The sequence below is a fragment of the Gekko japonicus genome, unplaced genomic scaffold, assembly GCF_001447785.1.
Source record: "Gekko japonicus isolate JY-2015 unplaced genomic scaffold, Gekko_japonicus_V1.1 scaffold1030, whole genome shotgun sequence".
Classification (NCBI taxonomy): Eukaryota; Metazoa; Chordata; class Lepidosauria; order Squamata; family Gekkonidae; genus Gekko; species Gekko japonicus.
Genome location: NW_015176002.1, coordinates 100,528 through 124,076, shown reverse-complemented (window position 1 = coordinate 124,076; position 23,549 = coordinate 100,528). Strand labels below are relative to the sequence as shown.

At 43.1% G+C, this 23,549-nt stretch overlaps 1 protein-coding gene across 1 annotated transcript in view; it reads left to right on the top strand.

Moving 5' to 3' along the window:
* ADAMTS2 (ADAM metallopeptidase with thrombospondin type 1 motif 2) overlaps positions 1 to 23,549 on the top strand; it is a 408,143-nt gene that overhangs the window by 306,478 nt on the left and 78,116 nt on the right. Inside the window, exon 5 of the mRNA XM_015426443.1 lies at positions 22,152 to 22,308. Within this exon, the coding sequence (XP_015281929.1) occupies positions 22,152 to 22,308 (157 nt within the window). The remainder of the gene's footprint in view (positions 1 to 22,151; positions 22,309 to 23,549) is intronic.

The window sequence follows — 23,549 nt, the reverse complement described above, 5'->3', positions numbered from 1 at the left end:
CTATTATAAATGGTCACCTGAAACAGTGATCACTTCACCTGAAGAAAATGGTCGCTTTGGAAGGTGGACTCTATGGCCTTATACCCCAATGAAGTCCCTCCCCTCCCCAAACCCTGCCCTCCTCAGGCTCCACCCCCAAAATTCGCTAGGTATTTCCCAACCCGGAGCTGGTAAACCTAATGCACAGTTAGAACGTAAACATGGAATTTTCCATTGAAACTCACTTCTCAGTATCTTTTCTCTGCCACTGGTCATGGCTTGATACAGACCAAATAGTTCTAGTTTCGAGGTCACTTATTTTTGTGGTCACAGCACATCCCACCTAGCCTACGTAACTTCACTATAGCATGCCTTACATAATATCTACTATGTCTTCACTCTGGTTCATTTTTTTCCTTCCACAGCTAAAATTCAGGAAGAACACGACTTTAATGAAGGAGATTTACTTCCTATAGTAAATCCTTCCTTTTTTTAAAAAAAGTTTTATTTTGTAGTTTTACATACATTTGTTCCTTTTACAGTTTTTACATATATTTTCAGAGTCCACTCTTTTTTTCCAACCATTTGTACAGTCCTATCCATCTGTCTAAAAAGTCTTCATCGTTTTTCCCTTTTAAATACATATTCAATTTATCTATTTCAGCTACTTCCAACAGTTTACTTATTCCTTCCTTTTTGGGTAGGCTTGCCATCCCCCTTATGTGTGCGGGGGTTTCCCTGATTTCAGGGGCACCAATCTGCCACTGGCCAACTGGCCAGCAGGGGGAGCCCCACCCTCAAAGAGCCCCATCCAGCGTGACATGCCTGCTGCAATGACGTCACCTGGATCATTGTTAGGGCTGCTAAGTGGGGGCGGAGGGCAGGTAAACCCCCGCTTTGGAGGACCGATTTCCACCACCACGGAATTGGGCCCCGGGGGGAACTCCGCCCCTGAAGCGCAGCCCCCCGGTGAGTTGTGTTTTTTTTAACTTGGTAACCCTAATCATTGTGCTGGGCATGTCGGACGGGAGGGGGGCGCTCCAGCATTTGGGCAAAAACTCTATGGTGAATTTTTCCCCCAAGTGCTAGAATGCCCTGCTTGAGGTGCCCGGCATGATGACATCACCTCTGGGTGACATCATCACTTTGTGCACACACAAGAAGACTCCCAGACCAAGACTGGACCCCCCCACACCAGCAGCCACGTAAGACCTGGCAACTCTATTCCTGGGGGCAAGCATTGCCAAATTTTTAAGAGCAATGTAGCACTGTATTAATTATGCTTGCAACTTACTGTGGAAAAGGGATCCTTCAGCTATGTAAAAAGGCTGTGGTGTGGAACCATTCTAACATCATGCCTCCTAAATGCACATGCTCCAAAATTTGAAGAATAAGAATAGGTTTGAATCTGATGGTCTATGAAAAAGTCACGTTTGTGGCAAAATTCCTTCGGATCCCTGGATTACTTTCAGGAGAACAGATTGGCCTCTCTGGAACACAGAGGCTGGTCCTTCCTGCTCCAGTCATGAACTTCTAGAGTAACATGAACTTCAGCTTTAAAATGGCAGCTTTAGGAATGCCTTCAAAGTCCTAGCCAGTTTGGTGTCGTGGAGGGCAGACTCTAATCTGGAGAACTGGGTTTGATTCCCCACTCCTCCACATGCAGCCAGCTGAATGACCTTGGGTCAGTCACAGTTCTCTCAAAGTTGTCTCTCAAGAGCAGTCCTCGAAAGAGTTCTCTCAGCCCCACTTACCTCACAGGGTATCTGTTCTGGGGAGAGGAAGGGAAGGTGATTGGAGGCTGTTCCAAGACTCCTTTGGGTAGTGAAGGGCGGGGTATAAAATCAACTCTTCTTCTTCTAGATCAGAGGTTCCCAAACATATTTGGCCTACCACCCCCTTTTCAGAAAAAAATATACTCAGCACCCCCCTGGAAATCTACCTTCAGGAAGTTGACAAAAAGATGCAGTGACAAATTTGCACATAGTAAAGAAAGATGTTGGCCTGAAGCCAGAGGCCACCAGCAACCACCACACAACAGCCCAGCAGCAACACCAGTCTTACAAGGGTGCACATGCATTTGCAATTTGCACATACATGGCTCTGATTGGCTGTGGGGACCCCTGTCCACCACCACCTCCCTCCCTGATCCCAGGGAAGACCAGGAGAAGGCAGGAAACGGCTGCTTTAAATAGGTCCTGGGCTCTTCTTTCTTTATGCTTCCACTGCCCTCCAATTGCACCCAAGGCTCCTACCGCCCACCTGGATCATTCCAGCGCTCCCAAGGTGGCGGTATTGCCCACTTTGGGAACCAGTGTTCTAGATCATGGTAAAAGTTCGATTTCCATTGCTATTAATTCTCCTCACATTATTAACATTAGCTAGTAGCATTAAAATGCTACTCATGCCTCACAACACAGAGAGAATTTTTGTGTTTATTATAAACAAAATGTTGAGAGAGAATTTTCTTCTCTGAAGCTTCAAGCAAAGCAGCTGCAAGTTTTCACTAAGTTATGTGTAATGCAACTTTGAATAGTTATCTTGTTCCAAGCTAACAGCTTCCAACAAAACATGTTATGATGGATTTGGACAGGAACAAAACAGCCAAGCCAACCATGCTGGAAAGCAGATTTTTGCTGTGTTCCAATGTCATCTTTCCCTGCACCTTTTCCAGTACTCTGTGTAAGAAACTGTGATTATAATGTGGGTGGAACTGAAGCTTCAGCCATCATCATGAATGGTCAACAAGGTCTGTTGGGTATCTCACAGTATCTCTCTCTTTACTTCCTCCCTTAATATCTTGCTAGTAGTTTTTTACATCCCAGCCACTTTTTAGAGTACATTTATTCTTTGTATCCTTACACATCACTTGAGGATTTCACTGGATCCCTTATGGAAGCCATCTCTCCGTCTTTCTCCTTGGCCAACTTCCATCCACTCATACCCATTTCCAGTTGAGCCAAAAGCTGGAATTTTGCATCAGCAAGGACAGACTATCACAGATTCCTGTCAGCATTCAGGAAGGCAGCGGTCACCCTGACAAGCAACTTTCAAAGCATAATGTAGCTTTCTTGATTAAACACAATACATTTGGGCACAGAACTGGAATTCAATGCAGACAGAAAGTGTAATGAGGTCCTTCTTGCTGCATATTATATATACTGTTCTTTCTCTTCTCTCTCATTTCTGAATGATAGATTGCTTTCATTTTTTATGAGATTGACAGCATGCCGTGGCTTTTTTTATTGCATTACTTGCAAGATGCTGCACTGACTAATATTTTATACTGGATATAACTTTTTCTGCTGGTATTAGAGGGGAAAAGATCTAACATACTACTACCATAAATTAATGCTCACAGTTCTTTAAAGAGAAAAAAGTCAGTTTGCTGATTGAGTTTTGCTGTTGTTCTGCTGCTGTTGTTGATTTTGTTACCATGGATGCCAGATGCTTTGTTTTCCTTTTTTATCTTTAAAAAACAACTTGCCTGGTTCATGAGGCAGAGGAAAATAATCTAAGTATTTGAGGGAAATATTTTGATGAGTATTAAAGTCCTTTGTCATTCTGATGGTTTATGAATATATTTTAGGTTGTCTCTGACCTGAATGCTACCTTATTCTAAATGCTGCCAGTAACATAAACACTTGCCCATTTAAAATCTAACAAGATAAACGTCTCACCCCTAGTAAATTACATTTGTTCTAAAGGAAGACTCAGAACCACCAGATTTTACAGCTGGAGCACCATCTAATGGATTGGTTTTGAAAGGTCCTTTACAAGATAAAACAAAGACATCTGACATACTTTATTTTCTGGTAATAGTCACAGTTATTTCTGCCAGCAGTGAAACACACAAATCCCATTCTTCAAAAACCCAATTCAATAAACCTTTCAGTTAACAAAACAGAGCCACTATTCAAATTTTTCTACCCTGCTTCTCAGTGGTATCCCCACAGCAGTTCATTTTAAAAAATCCTAGTAATTGGACTAAATCAATGAAAGGAGCAGAATAATATTTAAATAATAATAAAGGCCAATAAACAGTGGGGAATCATTGATTAGCCTGTTCACCAATGCGGAAAGGGTTATTAAGATTATGTCATATGCTAATCAAACTGCATCAGTAGTCTTCAGAATGCAACCCACAAAAATGTGAATCACTTCCTCAGTTTTACTTCAGTAATTGTCAGACCAGAATCAGAGGGTGGTATTTACTCCAGGTTAATCTGCCTGTCTGGATTACAAGAAAGTAACTGAGGATGTGCCCTCAGTTCTCCAGCTGGAAGGAACTATTTTTCTCTCTTTATATCAGAAGTGTACCAGGAAGAAACTATTTTTCTCTCTTTATATCAGAAGTTTCAGCAGTCAGTCAAATAGAATTCATGCTGGCAAATGTGTCTTCCTTTCACCCTTACCAGCTTTAATTCCCACGTGCTCCTGGCAGCTGCACAACCTAGCAACATATGCTGCTTCTGCTCAGCCAAGGTTTAAGAACTTTCTTTCAACAGAAAATCACAGCATACTGTTTTCTGTGTGTCCCCCCCGCCCCGCAAGTGCTCAAACCCTCCCATGGAGCATCACCCTCAACCCTGCTACACCTGATTAGTTTTCTATACCTCCCTTTCATCACTTTTGAAATTACATCGTGTCTGCCATAACAGAGTTTCTCCTGCTGGCATTTATTTCACCACAATGGTGGGAATTGAGAAATCCATCAAGATTTGTATAGATTATTACATTTTGGAACCATTATTTCGCCTTGAACATCAGAATAGCATTAGTGACTAGACCAACGTTTTCATTGTATCTGGAATCTTTCCCTGACAATAATTGGTTCCAGAGACTAGAATGACCTAGTCCCTGCTGTTCATATCTACTTGCCTAGGATCTAAGGCCTTTCTCGGTGCCCACCAGGATTCTCTAGAAAGTGGGTGAGGCTGGGTGGGGGGCTTTCTCCTGGCAAGGCTTCTGACTGGTCACTGGGGATTTGATTGGCTGTGCAGATTTTTTAAAAACATTGCTTTGGCAGCCACTTTCTTCACAACACACAGATCTTCAGTGTGTGACTGGAGGCAAGCTGTAGCATTTTATGGCAGGCTCCATCTCTTGTGGCAGCCATTTCTGGGCTGCGCCCACCACGCTCGGTCAGAATTCCAAAGGTACCTAGATGCAAAAAAATAGGTTGGGGACCCCGGTCTAAGGTTTTGGATCACAGTCTATGAGGCAAAGTATACTCTGGTTGCTTTAATTAATTGTAACTCATATGTTTCTGTTTTAAGGAGCTTTACAACTAAATCCTAAGCCCTGGCCATTGTAGCTACAGAAGACTTGCATACAAGAAACTGAGAGCATAGCAACTGCACTGAAGTCTATAGCAATGTTGCCCACACCCGCCAGTCATGGCGTGACATGTCAGCAAAGCCATTATCTTAGTCATACATGGAGGCAGCCAGCTAATATACAGCAATGCCAGAAAGTCTCTGAGCAAGCATCCACAGAATACAACAGAGGGAGAAACAAAAACAACACGGCACCCTCTGCTATCAGGAGGATTGCACCATGCCCCAAAAGAGCCTACCAACCACATGCCTGTGATCTCTGCAGATGCCATGAGATTGAGTCTGCTTCTGTAAACATATCTCTTTGACAAGTAGACACACAGGGAAGAAAGCATGGCTGCTTTGCCCACATCACCCAGACACCTCCACGGCTTAACTCAGCAAAGAAAATCCTCACAGAAAGTTCACAGCCTCTCCCAAGCCAAGGGTTAAGGGTTGGGGATGGAGGAGAATGTCCCTAGAGCAACCTTTTTGCAATCCAAGGGGAAACTCAAACACTAAGACAGCAGATGACCCAGAAAGCATTCCTGTTACTTGCCCAGTAGCTCACTAACACAAGCCTAGCATGCATGAGGGTTCCTAGTTTAAGCCTGCATGGGGCTAACTGAAAGACAGGAGTTCTAGGCACAGCAGCAGGGAATGGGCCACTTATGCTGGTAAGCTTTTTCACACTCTAGTCATTTTGTTTAGGACCTTCCCATGCAGTTATCCTTGCTTACTGCTGCCTGCTACTATGAATTTGAGCAGCCCTTGTTTTCTGTCTTCCCTCCCAGTCATGATCATTTATTGCACATCAGGGGGATTGTGAACTTGTAGGACCTTGGACCTCCTCACTAGAGCATAATTGTATAGACTTCATACAATCAGATTACATAGATTGAAGGACCCTCTAAGCCTCACCCCACCATCAATTATGCTAAGATTAGAAACAAGTAGGGGGTAACAAGTTGGGGCAGGCATTGTCCCCTATCTACCAAACATCATGAAAACAGGGATCATTGTGAACCAACGCATACAGCATCAGGAACAGCATTCTGAACGCAAACCTTCTTGGTCTAACAAGGCACCTGTGCATTTGAAAGCTTCACTGAAAGATAGCAGACTCATAGGTACAGCTATTGCTGTGTGCCTATGAGAGAGACATCTGTGCCGGTCAAACAACTGTCAAGCAGCTTTCAGGAGCCAGGCCTCTACACCCTATTGGAGGGCTACCTAGAAAGAGCCAAAAGAGACACACAGGCAGTAATGAATAATGTTCTGCAAGCACTCTGTTTGCGGTAGTAAGAAATGGATTTGAGAAAATGGAAGCATTTCAACACTGTTCCAAGTTTCAAGTCTCACCTCCATGGAGATTCCCAAACTATGAGATAGTCATTGTCCCATTACTTAAAAATCTCTTGTAGAAAATTGAAGTGGAACTCTGTCTGCAGTTTCTATTTGCACTGTTCCGTGGGGTTCAGATCCAGCAAAGAAAAAAGTGTCAGGAGTGTTCAAACAACAGAAGTAATAGTTGCAATGGAATGGCTGGGGGTCACCCAGGAATGGTATTGTGCTCCCTGGTATGCCCACTTGTGTATGGGTTATGCTGGCATGACATCTTGTTAGGGCAACTGGTGGGATGTTTGGGGGGCACAGCATTACTGGAGAATTTTTTTTTTAAAAAATGGCCTCATATATTCACTGGAAGCTGATACAGGAAGTGGCAAGGGTTACTCTAGGAATCACTGGAAACTCTGTGATAAAGTTCCTCTCAGTTCCTAGAGCTACCCTTGTCACTTCCTATATCAACTTCCAGTGAGTTCATGAGGCTGCTCCACCCCTTTATTCCCACCCCACCACTCAGAGCGATGGTGGGCAACAGGACCCGGGCATGGGGACTCCCTCACCCCAACAAGGGGCTTGGAAGCCCTACATCTTGCCAACATTACAGTGATGTTCTGCCAGCATATCCCTTTCAGAATTGTGCATGCTTATATTGTGCTCCCTGTGTGACAGATACTGCTAGCAAGGTGAAAGAAGAAATGTTTCTCAAGCCAATACACAGCAGGTATATGTTGTATATACAGGGAATAGAAATTTACAACCATCCAAGTAGGAAGAAGAAGGGAAACAGAAGAGATTGTATTTATAGCCCACCCTTCACTCAGAGTCTCAGAGCGGCTTACAAACTCCTTTCCCTTCCTCTCCCCACAACAGACACCCTGTGAGGTAGGTGGGGCTGAGACAGCCCTTTTGAGAACTGTTCTTTCAAGAACAGCTTTGACAGAACTGTGGCTTGCCCAAGGTCATCCAGCAGCTGCAAGTGGAGGAGTGGGGAATCAAACCCAGTTCTCCAGGATTAGAGCCCATGCACTTAACCACTACACCAAACTGGTTCTCAGGGAGGCCAAGTAGGGTGTATTGTTTTTTTTTAAAATCTCCAGTTGAAGAGATGAAGATCCAGGTGAGTATTTCTGTCCTGTGAGATGGAGTACCTGTAAAGTCATCATATGCTGGAAACTGTTGAAATCAAGGCAGCTTTCTATTGCCTGCTTCGTAGATTAACAAAGCATGTTTATTGATACAGATAGTGAGATTAGCCCTGTACCTATGATCTATCCACTTGGTGACTCATCGCTCGGGGAGGGGGAAGAGTGAGCACAAGTGTGCTGCCCTGCCCTCCACCTCTGCTCAGTTGCTGAGTCACCTGCATGGTGCAAATGCATAGAGGAAGTTCTCATGTGTACACCCACTCACTGTGATCAGTGCTCATTGTGGGGAGGGTCGTGCATGCAGGCGCTTCCTTCATGCATTCACACCATGAAGACTACTTGGTAATTTTGGGGACTGCCTGCTCTACTTCCCCATGTGATGAGTCACCACAAAGATAGATCGCCTATGTGGGACTATTATCACACAATGATGAATTACCCTCTTTTTCAGTTTTGTTAACCTAGACCATATTTACCTTGCCTCATTCACTAAATATTTTCTTTTCTTGGTGATAGCAGAGACCAGTGTCCCCTCTAAGCTGAGTTAGTGTGAACTAGCTCACAGTTTTTTAGCCTCCGGCTCACACATTTTTGTCTTAGCTCAGGAAGGAAGGCTCCAGAGCAAACTAATTTATGCAGTAGCCAAATGGCTTGCTCACAACTTTAATACCAGTAGCTCACAAAGTAGAATTTTTGGTCACAAGACTCCACAGCTTAGAGGGAGCATTGCCAGAGACTGCTGTATAAATAATCAAATTAAATTAGCCCAATAGTTTTAGTGTGTGAGTTATATTTAAAATTTCATTGTTCAAATAAATAATTTCAGACAGAAAGCCAACATAATTTCTCCTTCCTTCCTTCCTTCCTTCCTTCCTTCCTTCCTTCCTTCCTTCCTTCCTTCCTTCCTTCCTTCCTTCCTTCCTCCCTCCCTCCCTCCCTCCCTTTCTTTCTTTCTTTCTTTCTTTCTTTCTTTCTTTCTTTCTTTCTTTCTTTCATATGCTACCTTGAAACTGTTGAAATTTCATTATGCACAATTTTTTTCAAGGAATATGTTCCTTTTCATTCTGGGGGTTTGGAACAGAGAGATCAGGATGAAGATGCTATTCACATAGTTCTTCCATCAGTCTGTAATAAACTAATTTAAAAAAAATCAAATTTCATTTTTTTCCCGGTTAAGTTTAGGACAAGGTTTGGCAATCTTTTGGGCCTTCATGCCAAACTCACACACCGTCTACCTGTGAAGATGTTTGTCTGCTGGCAAACCAAATGGGAGGGGGATCAAGGCTGTAGCTGGCCAGACATTGTGGGAGAGAGCTGAGCCCCACTGATGCTGCCAGCATCCCACAGGCCTCTCTTCAGTCTCTTGGGTAGAGAAAAGGCAATGCATGTCAAGCGAAGTAGTCTGGTATATAGCTGCTCGGCATGCTCAGAGGTTAAGACGCTGAGCTGCAGACTGGAAGGTCTGTAGCTCGGCAGTTCGAGACCGCAGAAACCTTTTTATGCATGCTGATGGTTTGTGTACCTGGTTTTAGGATCTAAAGAAATCTCTATTCCTTTCTACAAATTATTTTTATATTCCATTATTGAATGTTGTGATAAATTGGATTTTATTCCTAGTATTTCTCTTGAGCATCATTGTAATCTTCATTCATTCATGTCTGCCTGATAGCAATTGGCTTGAATTGATTCATTCTGTCATCTGTTTTCTAGTGCAAATCAGCTCTTTAATTTATAATCTTTTAAAATCCTTTGTTAGTGATATCAATAATGCACAGTGATGAAATGCTCCTTAACGTATAGTACCTGACTCTTATTTCAGTTTAAAAAAATAGAAATGGCATGAGTCTTGCTCCATCCATAATCCTGTTTTATTTTCACATTCTTTGCAAAGCAGATAAAATCTTAAAATAACTTGATCTTGTTGAATTAGATCACAGGTATTAAATTACACCATGTTGCAATAATGGATAGTGTTGTGATGTCAGAACACAGTGGTTATGATTACTGACTTATTTCTTAGTCTTGCCAAGGCTTTCATGGTAATTTTTATTCATTTTTAACTGCCTTTCTCCAAATAAATCCAAAACAGCTTAAAAATTTAAAATAATGAGAATAGGTAAAATCCAACATAAAATATGAACAAAGTCATTCCTTCATTAAAATCTGTTCGGCCAAGCTTTGTTATTTAACATCTACAAGTTCCCCCTCATCCAACTGATATGGAGTTTTGGGCTGGGTTGTCACCAGTATGCAGATGACACTCAGCTGTATCTGTTGATGGGTGGCTGGCCAAATACCACCCCAGATATTTTGGTCAAGGGTTTGGAGGCTGTGGTTGGTTGGTTGAAACAGAGCTGGCTGAAATTAAATCAGTTTAAGATGGAAGTTCTCTGGCTGGGCTGGGGAGTTTTGACGTTAGGGGTGCCAACTCCCAGCTCTTGACAATGTGCCTTTTAACACCACTGCCAACTGTCAGAAGCCTGGGTGTGATTCTGGTGCCTCCCTCTCAATGGAGGCCGAGGTCACAAATGTAGCCAGACTGGCATTTTTCCATCTGTACCAGGTTATGCAACTGGTCTCCTTCCTGTCTCACCCGGACCTAGCCACAGTGATCCATGCAATGGGCACTTCCAGATTAGATTACTGTAACTCACTGTACATGGGGCTACCCTTGATGCTGAACCTGAAACTGCAACTGGTCCAGAATGTGGTAGTGTGTGTTATTACAGGAACCCCTTTCAGACCCCACATTCAACTGGTGCTCCACCAGCTGCACTGGCTCCAGGTTGAATACTGGATTGAATTCAAGGTTTTGGTAAAGGTAAAAAGGCAAAGGTTTCCCTTGCTCAAGATTCAGTCAAATCTGACTCTAAGGGGTGGTTCTCATCTCTGTTTCCAAGCCAAAGAGCCAGTGCTGTCCGAAGCCGTTTCCGTGATCATGTGACTGGCATGACTAAATGCTCATTGGACAACAACCTACTGGTGATCCCTGGCCTGAAAACTATCCAGCTGTCCTCAACCAGAGCCGGGGCTTTTTTGGCCCTGGCTCTGACCTGGTGGAACATCCTGCCGAGTGAGATCTGGGCCCTGCGTGATTTAATGCAGCTCTGCAGGGCCTGCAAGACACCTTCTCCCCCCCCCACCCCCCATTCTGGGCTTGCTACCTCCTTATATTGATTAATTGTAGGATTTTTACTCTCCCTCCTGGATGAGGGACACTAGGTCATTCCCCTGTTTTATGTGCCATCTTATTAGTTGTTAATATTATAGTAAGAATTGTTTTAACTAATTTAATTTTATAGAATTGTTTTGTTAATACTGTTGTTATCCACTCTGAGCCCTGTTATACAGGAGAGGGAGGGCGATAAATCCAGTAAATAAATAAAACAGTTTGGCTTTGTCCTTAAACCTCTTACACTGTGTTCCTTCCCAGGCAATCCTTTGTAGGACTATCATTTCACGTACTCTGTATGTTTTCCCTTTGAAAATGGCAGCTGCATCCTTATGTCCAACTGTTTAAGTTAAAAAATATCTTGGCAAAATGTCATTTATACTTTCTGTTGAGAATGCTGGAATAATATGGATTTAGAACATTGAACTGACATATAAATAATGGTTGTGGTTCTTGTTATGATAACACTGTTACCCTGGTAACATTATTCTTGCAAGTGCAAGGCTGGAGTTCACATATGTATTTCTTAAAAATTCTGGAAGTTACTGGATGTTACAATTAAGTCATTCATTTTATAACATCTCACGGACAGTATGTTTTCATAAATTGCAGCAAAATTCCTCTGGGAATATGGTGCAAATGCTACATGCTTCATTCTCTTCCCCTTCAAATTATTTTCCATTCACAACACACGTGAACTATTAACTCTTTTGTTACATAAGCTGCAACTGTACTATGTAAGAGTTATCCAGTAAAGCATTTGCTCTCTGTATCATTTTGCAAATATGTTTTTCCATTTAGCTCCCGCAGAATAGACGTGAATCCTTTTCACATAGTGCATGCACACAGAAAGAACATGGTGGAAGGTGTAGAATCACACCTGCTTGCCCTGTCCTCAATCTCCATAAAGCCAAAGATCAAAAAAGAGACTACACATGTGTAATAAGGGCCCTTGCATTTTGCACATGTACAGAATCTTGGCATGTATAGGATGCATAAATGTACAGTCTGTTCTGACCTTCAGATGAACATGTGAAGTCTGAGAGTGAGACCAGTAGATATCTCCTTGTTCCTTCTTCTCTGCATGTATATGGGGTAGCATTATCAATAGCCTGGAGAAAATATGCTCTGTCCCTTTAATGGAGTCCTTATAGTATGTTATTTGTCTGACGCTGTTACTTTTTACTGAAGTTTGTTCCGAAACACTTAGAGCACTTATAATGTTGTAATATTGTATTGATTGTTTTATGCGATTTTAATCTGTTTTTATGTATTGGCTTACGCTATAAATTAAAATAATAAATAAATAAATTACCTCGATAGCCTGAAAAGTGTCATCTGCCCATTCCCACACATTAAAGCTGTATTAAAGGGACAAGACATTTTTTCTACTGGGTGTTGGCAACTCATATCTGGGGTGTGAAATGGACAGAGATGTCAAAAGGGGCAAACAATGGTGAAGGACGTGTCACTTGGAAGCTGTTAAAAGATATCAGACTTGATGCTTTAAAACCTAGAGGACATATGAAGGGTGCACTTTACAATAAGGAAACTGGGTTAATTGTTTTAGCATTTAGTATCCTTTTGTTGAACTGGAGACTTAGAACAAAACTAAACATGATGATGAGAGATCTGTGAGTGGAACTTAAAATAGTAGATGATGGTGAGGAAACAATCCTGATCAGGATCATGGTGCCAGGGAGAGATCTGAACACTCTCTACCACGGCATTGTCTCAGGCACATCACACATACCTCTGAACTAGTACTGCTCCACGGGGGTGGAGGGAGACATACTGATACCTGTATAAAGGTAAAGGTTTCCCTTGCTCGAAAGCCAGTTGAATCTGACTCTAGGGTTGCAGTGCTAATCTCTGTTTCAAAGCCAAAGAGCCAGCGCTGTCCGAAGACGTTTCCGTGGTCATGTGGCTGGCATGACTAAACACCAAGGCGCACGGAACGCTGTTACCTTCCCACCGAAGTGGTACCTATTTATCTTCTTGTAATTTCTTGCTTTCAAACTGCTAGGTTGGCAGGAGCTGGAACTAGAGACGGGAGCTCACTCCGTCATGCGGCACCCGGGTCTCGAACTGCTGAACTACCGACCTTCCACAGCCTGCAGTTCAGCGTCTTAACCACTTGAGCCACCGCAGCTCGATACCTGTATAGTCCCTGTAAATTTCACCCTGTGGGCAAACAGCAGCTCTGGAGAAGAAGTGATTTAAATGGAGGGGAGGGCATGGAGGGTAAGTATCCTTCAAGCACTGCAACCCCAATCTGAATCCCCCTTGCCATAGCTATATTAGCTGGGGCTTTGTTGTTGTTGTTTTTGGATAACAGATCTGATTACATTCTCCTGACATCTTTTCTACTTGCAAAGACCCAAGTCTCTGCTCTTTTATTGCAATGGACTATTACTAAGTTATTGTCCATGCTTCAGATATATTTATATGCTAGGTCAGGGGTCCCCAACGTGGTGCCCATAGGCACTATGGTGCCCACTGACACCTTTCCTGGTGCCCACCAAGTGTTTTTAGAAAGTGGGAGGTGCCAGGTGGGGATTTTCCTCAGCAATGTTTCTGATTGGTCATTGGAGATTTGATTGGCTGTGCAGATTTTTAAAAACATTGCTTTGGCTGGAGTTGTCACCATAGCACATTGTGTGACTGAAGGCAAGCTGCAGCAGCTGTATTGTGACTGGCTCCATCTCTTACGGTAGCTCTTTTGTGGCAGCCAATTTGTGGCTGCACCCACCATGCTGTGTCAGAATTCCAAAGGAGTCCACAGACTCTAAAAATCTGGGGACCCCTGTGCTAGGTTAACTCCATAAACTGTGTTCTTCACAGATAGTTGTAATCTTACTAGTTCATCGTTTCTGTCATAGAAAATATAAAAGGATAGAACCCTGTGGTTACCATGCCGTAAGGAGTTTCTTCTTGGAAACCAACTATGCAACCATGCAGAAGAAACCCGTTAGATGGAATCAAAGTTGTCTCTTCCATGATTCACAAGAAGGCTGGGGATTGATAATAGCAAGTGGCAAAGGAGAAAGTGTGCTCCTTGCTCTGGAATCATTCCTGGTTTGAAACAAAGACCTATTTTTCAACCTTATTGGTCCTAGCCACTATAGAGGTGGAAAAGTTTACTTGTAGGCTGGCAGGAGTTCATGGACTGTACCTGATTTCTATTGCCTCATTCTTTTGATTTCTTTTTGGCCTGCACCTTGTGAATCTTATCTTGAACCTGCTGCTTGTCTTGAATTCCATCCTAGTTGCTCTTGATCTGGCTTATGTTCTAGTGAGTTCAAATGCATATTGGTGCTGTATAATCTGAATGATTTATTGGCTGATACAAAACCACTGACAGTTCTCACTAAGTGTGTGAGTGCAGCTATGTAATGTAATAAAACTTCCAGATAATATTTCAGATAATATTAGTTCTGTATACTTCCTTTTTGGCTGACTGTTCCAAAATGTGTTTATCAACTTCTGCAATACCCTGTTAAATCTATCATTTTTTTGAATTTTTAAATCATAGAAAACGATACATAACACCTTCCCTGAATCAGAGCATTTTGTATTTCAATGTTATATTAAAAAAATAGTTTTTAACAAATCTGTTTGGTGCAAGTCTTTCTTTCTCCCTTTTATAATACACCATTTTTGCAAAAAACGCCAGCTCCTGCAACTTAATTTTGTTTGCATTTTGGCAATTAGAGTAAGTGTTCTAAAACTGATATTATCAAAGATGAATGGTATTAAAATTTCAACAGAGATCTCAGTGTCACAATCTTTAAAGTGTCTTTATTTTGAAAAAAATGCGTAAGCAATGAGTCATTTTATGTACTTTCTGACATATAATTGAGGGATATAACAATCGTTACTTTAAAAAGTGCTAGTAATATAGCCAGTCTGTTCTCTACATGTAATATAAAACCCTTTAATCTTCGTTGAATGCCATATGTCACAATCAGAATTCAAACACAGAACATTTAATATACATTTGCCCACACATGAAACATGACTCTACTTAGCATTGCTTTTGGACCAGTGCGGTCTCATTTGTGAGGTGCTTGGAACGCTTACTTAGGCCCCGGTCACACGGCAAAGTTGCCGCAGGAGAGGCACGGATGGTGGGCAGATTATCTGGGCGTGATCACACCCCAACATCTGGGAAGTGGAGCGCACCCGGGGCTTACCGTCGACAATGCGCCTTAAAAAACTAGTACCTCCAAGGTACTAGTAAACGTTTGCCACGGGCTGCCTCCAGACGCCCATGGTGTGATCGTGCTGGCGCGCGGCATTCCCCTCATGTCCCTCGTTTACCCGCCAAGGGTAGGACCCATGGTGTGCCGCTGGAGCATCTGATCACGTAATCGCACATCAAACTGCGCCGGGGCAATTAGCCACGCTCCTCCCCGCGATATCCAGCCTTTTCATATCTTCTTTTCGTATTAGAGTTCTGTGTGAGAAAACACGAAACAACCAAGCTGTTTTCAACCAGAGGCAAAAAACTACATACTTTGAGATATTCCTCAAAGCGAAAAGCTATATCTCTACAGGGAACAGATATAGATATACATATATGTTGCACAGAAATAATAGCTCCATTGAAATCAGTTGCCTTCCAGATTTTCTCATCTATGTAGGGAGTGGTTCTGTTCTGATCATGATTCTGTTTTCATCGATTACTGGGGTTGCCAGGCCCTCCCACTATGGAAAGTTTTTCCCATAATACCATAGTGTCCCCACATCACCAGCAACACAATGAATCACTTCTGTTGCATGCCAGAATTGACATCACTGTATTGCAGACTATGTTGCTGCAATGCCGGCCTAGGACCTTCACCTGCTGCCTCCCACCCCCCACCAGTTGCCAGAAGGGATCTACCAGGCCTCCACCCAGTGGGACTCAAGCCTGGCCTTATAGCCCTTCAGGACCCTCTCCCAGTCCATAGACATGCCAGCAGCAGAAGGCCCTGGATGACGTGGCACAGGGGAGGCGAAGTGCTGGGCTGGCTGCATGCAACACCATTGTAGAGATAGAGCAGCACACTGAGGATGACTCTTGCAGGATTCTGGCAGGTGTGCAGCGCCTCCTCAAGAACTCCAGCACCTGTTGGTGATGCAACTAGACACAACTACCTCCCAGCCTACTTAATCTGGGCATGGAAAGCTGCCTTGCTGGATCAACCCATTCACAAGGCCACAATCATTGCTTGCTAGATCCTGTTCTAGACTGTGCCTGCTCCAGTCTTTGCTTGCCCTTGCCCTCCAGCCCTTGCCTGCTCTTCAGGAGACCAGCAGAAGCCTGAGGTCAGAACACTTCACCCCAGCTAGAAGATCTAGCTAGAAGCTCCAAGTTCTCCCTTTCTATTTTTCTTCTCAGAAGCACACACTGAGAAATTATAGTGATTCTTAGTGTTATGAAAGCACCAATAAATATTTCTTTAAAAATAATAAACTGCTGCTGTGATAGCTCACACTATGTTGCTTAGAAGTTGTAGGTAAGATGAGAAATTGTGCTGGTTGGAGGATTAAGCAAAAAGACCATCCACACATCATGTAAGGTGTGTTTGTACCACACAACAGCAAAAAAAATGTTGCAACAAATCTGCTCCTGGAAAAATTGGGAGTGTAAAGAAGATGGAACAGGAGAACTGCAGAATTAGGATGGCATCATCTGGAACCACCATTATAACTGTGTGTATGAATGAAGGTGATTGAGCAACTAGTGTGAAACCATCCAGTGGTCAGTTTGCCTTCCAAGTAGGAAAAGAGGACAGGGAGGATCTCACATTAAGCTTCTTTCACAACCAGCTATCTCTTTATTTTTTATATATAATAGTTTTATTATTTTCAGAACGAAAAAAGAATGAACTACAAGAACAAATACAACAGACAAAACCACAAACAACAACAAACAACAACTATCTCTTCAGATACCAACATCTTTAACAGCCAATTGTATATTGAAGTTATGATTACATCAACAGTGATAATCCTATATATATATAATTGTCCTACGTATTGGCCATTTCCAGCTCTCCCATTGGCTATGCTGTGCACTCCATCAGTCATTGGCCCATCAACCACCATTCAAGAGTACTCATGTGCCATTGGCTAGGTGCTAGGGCCGCTCCTCTCCCCTGACTACTGTCAGCCTGGACATTCTTCCCTGACAGAATAAACTGCCAAAACAGCTGTCTCTCCTGATGAAGACACTTCTCCTGCTTGGCTCCTGTGGGACTAACTTTTCCCTCAGTTGCTGTTGCTAGGCAACCAAGCTTGGTTCTGTCAGTAAAAAGGCAAAGGCAGGAGGTCCTTTCCAGGCCTTTGTGAGGAACTCACTGGGGCCAGTCCTGACTAGGGTTCCCAGCTTCAGGTTGGGAAACTCCTGGATATTTTGTGGTGGAATCTATGGAAGCCAGAGTTTGAGGAGGGGAGAGGCCTCAGCTGAATAGAATGCCATAGAGTTCACCCTCCAAAGCAGTTATTTTCTCCAGGGTGAGAGAGATATGTTGTCTGGAGTTCAGTTGTGATATTCTGCAATCTTCAGGTTCCACCTGGAGGTTGGCTGTCCTAGGCGTAGCAGTTAGCGCTTCAGAACAGGGTCTGCCAGACCCAGGTTCTTGCTGTGGAAGTTGAGTGGGTTATTTTGGACCAGTCACAGACTTTCAGCCTAACCTACCTCACAGAGTTGTTGTGCAGATCAAAAGGGGGAGAGGAGAACAATGTAAGCTGCTTTGGTCTCCACTGCAGAGTAAGACTGTACTTTTCCTCCTGGGGAACCATTGCTGCCCATCTCCAGGTGAGGGCTGGAGATCACTCAGAATTTAAACTGCTCTCCAGGTGGCAGAGATCAGCTCCCCTGGAAAAAATGGCTGCTTTGCAGGGTGGACTCTGTGTCATTATACCCTGCTGAGGTTGCTTCCCTCCTGCTTGGGTCCCCTCTGTGGAGAAAGACTGTACTTTTCCTAAGTAGAGGCATCAGGTGTGGGAGGGGAGATGGAAAGCCGAAGTCAGAGGGGAAGGTTGATGGTTGGCTGGGAAGGAGATAGGGTTGCCAGCTCTAGGTTGGGAAATTCCTGGATATTTGAGGGGTGGGGCCTGGAGAGGGTGGGGTTTGAGGAGGGGTGGGTCCTCAGACAAGTACAATGCCATAGACTTCACCCTCTAAACCAGCCACTTCCTCCTGGGGAACCATTGGTGAGGAGTGGAGACCACTCAGAATTACAACTGCTTTCCAGATGGCAGAGATCAGTTCCCCTGGAGAAAATGGTGGGCTCTGTGTCATTATACCCTGCTGAGGTGGCCCCCCAAGACAGCCAGAGTGTCATAGCAGTTAGCACTTCAGAACAGGGTCTGCCAGACCCAGATTCGTGCTGTGGAAGCTGATTGGGTAATTTCAGACCACTCACAGACTTTCAGCCTAACCTACCTCACAGGGTTGTTGTGCAAATCAAAAGGGGGAGAGGAGAATGATGTGAGGTGCTTTGGTCACCACTGTGGAGAAAGCCTGTACTTTTCCTAGGTAAAGGCTACAGGGAGGGGGGAGGAATTGGAAAGCTGAAGTCAGAGGGGCAAATCAAGGTACGCTGATGATTTGCTGGGAAGGAAATAGGGTTGTGAAATTCCTGGAGATTTGAGGTGTGGGGCCTGGAGAGGGAGGGGTGGGTCCTCAGACAGGTGCAATGCAGAGACTCCACCCTCCAAACCAGCCATTTCCGCCTGGGGAACTATTGTTGACAATTTCCAGGGGAGGGCTGGAGATCACTCAGAATTACATCTGCTAATTAGATGGCAGAGATCAGTTCCCCTGGAGAAAACTGTAAGCTCGGTGTCATTATATCCTGCTGAGGTCACCACAGCAAATTGATGCTGAGTGCCCAAGGCCAGGGCACCCGCCCAGAGCCTCTTTCTAGAGCTCATTGTTTTTATTTCTACAACGGGCCTTATTCCTAGTATAGGTATAAAACTATACGTAAGCATGCCAGCTAGTCACAATATGCCTATGATGTATTCTGACACACATCCAATCAGCATTTACTTATGATTATTATGATTACTCCTTCACTCTGGAAGCTGAATGAGGAGTCACAAGCTTTCTGTACTGTTAGATGTTGTGCTGTGTTTATCTGACAATACAGGGCATTTAAATTGTAAAATGTAAGTGTATAAGACAGTCTGAATTGGATACAAGACAGCTTGATTAATTGATTTGGCCTTCCAATCAAATTACGTGGCCACATAAATTTTACATTTACTGAGATTTGAAACAGAGTTAACCTCTTGTGGTAAAACTAGTGTCACTTCTACCAATATTAATTATGTGAAATTTTGCAGCACTTTTTTCCTTCAGGCAATTTGTTTTAAACAAAGGATGCTGCTCTAGACATAGTCGCACGCACCAAATCATTTCCTGGAAAAATTGGGAGTGTAATGACAGAAATCCGCGGGGGACTTGGGGGGTGCAGTGGCTTGGGGCAGTGGCATGAGGTCGCTTCCAGGGAAAACCCCAAAGGAAAACCCCAAAGGAATGTCATGCCTCTCTAGGAATCATCGGAAACTCTGGCAAAACCACAGAGTTTCTGGTGATTCTTAGAGTGGACTGATATCACTTCTGGGTTTCTCAAAAAACTGACATCATGCTGTTTTCCCAGCAGTGATTTTTAAAAATTATTTTTCTTTTATGGCAACCATAAGACAAAGGAGTTTCTACACTAATCATATGTCTATATTATGTATCTACCTCATACTGCTTCTTAACGTATTAGTTGTAAGCAGATTACTAAAATATAAAAAACCAGACCCCATTTAAATGGCCGTGAAAATCTACCACAGATGTATAAAATTTTGCAGCTGAGTGATAGATCTGCTGTTATTTTCTAATAAAAGAGGTAATGTCTCAGATTTAATAAAAACTTCTAGATTCAGAAAAGTAATTATGTTCAAAGGTCATGTGGCACAGGATGTCTATTCTACCCGCACCATAGTCGCATACTGTATCAGAGTGCAGTGTCTTCTTAAGATACCTCCCTTGCAAAACTCTAGATCAGGGGTGTCAAACATAAGGCCTGAGGGCTGGAACCAGCCTATCCAGGGCTCTTATGTGGCCTGCAACAAACTAGTGAAAGGGAGGGAGCAGGAGACTGCTTGGGGGGGGAGTGGGTGGAGACACTCCAATTGTGCCTTCAGTTATTGTATCCTCACTGCTGGTAGGGGGTTACAAAGGAAAACCTATATGAGCAGACTGGAGAGTCAGCGGTGCAGAACTGGGCAGATGCTCCCACACTATTTGACTGCTGCAGATGAGATTGTTGCGCCATGCTGAAAGAATTTAAGAAGAACTGAATCCTAGGTCTCCCCTATTTTATCTATCAAAATATTAGCCCCATATAAACTTTGTGTGGCTACCTTGGTGTTAAACAGTTTGATGGAGGACTGAGCCCCAGATGAATAAAGGAAACAACAGATCATATTTGATGCTTCTGTAGCCAATCTTTTAACATGAGCAGTTGGCCCTGACCAAGTTAATCTTTGGTCAAACCAGAGATATTGGTGAAATGTTCCTCCCCTGTATGCGAGGAGATATGAGATGGAGGAAATAAGTTGTTTTAACCACCCATATAGATCATTTAAGGATAACAAAATCAATTTACCTGGTAAACGACTGGCCACATTTATAAATAGTAGAAAATTTATTACCTGTTTGAACAATTTTGGGGCAAGTATTATAGACTATTTTCTTATCTCCGCTGGTTTGATTGATTTGGTAAACTGACTTGAACTGGGGGAAACTATTGCTAGCGATCATATGCCCTTATGTAAGAAGACCTGAATCCTAGGTCTCCCCAATTTTATCTATCAAAATACCAGCCCAGTTTTGCCCCACACTTGTCCCAGGAATTGATTTGGTAAACTGACTTGAACTGGGGGAAACTATTGCTAGCGATCATATGCCCTTACTTCTATTAACATGTCTATTGATTAATCCATGTCCAGTATAGATTAGATAGAATATAACGGGGGGGAGAACTGCAGATTCATCATATTGGTTGGTCAGGTCAGAGGTTGGATATCGCAAACAAGATGTAACTCTCAAACCCTGCTCTCTGTGCCTCCACCTTCAAAGGTGAGGCAGGTGGTTACTAGAGATGGGGTATTTTCTGTGGTGGCAACTCATCTCTGGGGTCTTTTCTGCACTAGACCTTAAATTCTGGTTCAGCTCTGTCCCCAAACTTACATTCTACACCACATGCGAGTTCACCCCTGTAGTTATCTCAGGGTATTTTTTGTTTCCCCATTACATTGAGGTCACCCCGGTTTTGCCCCACACTTGTCCCGGGATAAATGGATGCTATTATAACCAGGGATAAATGCAAGGTATTGTGTTGTGAGTTGAACTCTGATAAAACCAGGGATGAGATCCAAGTGCGGAAAGGTCCTGGAATGCCTTCTCCCTTGAGCCTTGCCTGGCATCTACTTCACTTCTATATGCCCGGCCAAATCAAATCTTTCCACATAGGCTTTTAATTTGGGGGTTCTGTGTCAGTAAACATCTAGAAGATTCACATGCACTTTATGCTACAATTCTGCTTATTTATGAATTATTTAGCATAATAATATGAATTATGTACCATAATAATCAAAGTGTAACAAATTACTGGGCTTATGTTTAGAGGCTTGGTTTGCTGTTACAGTGTTGCTATAAAAGATCTCTAACATATTACTGAAATACCTTCAGGATGCTAGCCCTCTATGGGGGGCAGGGAATTCCCCCACCCCCAGCAGACACTTCCCCACCACCACTCACCTGGCTGGCAGGGGAAAAAAATGGCAGCAAACAGGGGAATGCCAGCAGCATCCTGATGTGGTGATGTCTCTTCCCATATTCCTGGGAGTGATGCAAGTGATGTGTGTCACCAGGTGACCCTGGGAATGCTCTGGAATTTGGGCCAAACTTTGTGGTTAAACTGGGTGCACTGACGTCACTTTTGGCTGCACAGGGAGTGCTGTCAGTGCATCACCAGAACTGTCATTACATCTCTGATGGGCGCTTCCACCACATATATGGTCCCCCCCACACACACTGGTTGCCAGGCCCTGGTAACCCTAAATATCTTAAAGGCTCTTGACAGAGATAGGTAGGCTCAAAACTCATATTCCTTTTTTCTTTCTTTAATCATTTAGTCCATGAGCTTAATTGAGATCGGTAACCCTTCTCAGAGCTTAGAGAATGTATGTCGTTGGGCCTACCTACAGCAGAAACCTGATACTGGACATGCTGAATATCACGATCATGCTATTTTTCTCACAAGGCAGGATTTTGGCCCCTCTGGAATGCAAGGTAAGATTTGTGTGGAACAGGACCTGTTATACAGCAGGGTGTATTACACCAACATTTCATAAATTATGCAGCAGCAAAAGCTACATTTGCCATCAAGGCTTCCTCCTCATTCTGTTCCTTTTGTCCTGGACTTCTGATTCACCTGTGACAGTTTCACAGACAATTTTAGGGTCCCAACCTACGTTTTGAGAAGCTCCGCCTCAAATGAAGCTTCTTGATTGTTTTAGTCTGTATTTACTTGTCAGCTTCAAGGCCTTATTTTGAGGACAAGTTTCTAATTCTTAACCAAAACAATTTTTTTTTACAAATTAGTAGATTGGTCAAGAGAAACTATGAGCATTTTGTAAACAGAACATAGATTTCTCAACTGGGGAGGGGGCATGATCTATAATTCTGACAGAGGAGCATATTTCACACAACAATTTCCAGAAGTGCTGAACTTCAAGCACCTAGCAATTTCTGCAAGGAGACTCTGTCTGAAAACATGATAGAGAATAGTAGTTCAACTTTATTGCTTTTTCCCCTCCCAAACTTACGGTCTACTTAGCTTGCCAATCATTAGTAGTAGTGCATCAGTTCTGGACCTCTTCCTTCTCCATTCACTGTGGGCTGTTTAGTACTTCCTGGTATTGAACCGGCTGACTATCACTCCAAATACCTTGGTCTGCTTTCCTGCATGTAAATAATTAAGTGAAATCATTTAATGCTGTTTTTCCACCCACTGTATCCCAAGTTGCTAGATTGTTTCACTCGCTTAAATTTTGTTTTCCCATCGAATGGTTTTGTAGATTTGACTGTGTGTGGCAAAAAGGAGATAGTACAGAACACTGAGTGGAGTGCACATTGTAATTGGAATTAGACTTCTTGTTAGGTACAGTTTGGGGTGCGCTCTGAACGGTAGGAAAACTGTTCAAACTCTCTGTGTCACTGTTGTCATCCCCTTGCCACACCACTACTTTCTTTTCTTTTTTTTAAGACCCCCGAAGGGGATTTTTTTATTTTTTATAATACTACATAAACTACAAAGAAAAGAAGGGAAGGGGAGCTACAACTAAGGAGAAAGAAAAGTAACCCACACTAAACTAAAAACCCAAGAGTAGGAGATCATTACCCTGTTAGACTGCAGTTAGTAATGGGGAAAAAACTGTTAATAAACAATATACTTTGTGAGATCCTGTCTTTCTAAGCTTATGTGTTAGTTTATTACTTGTTATGAGAAGATTTCCAGAGCATCTCCTCCA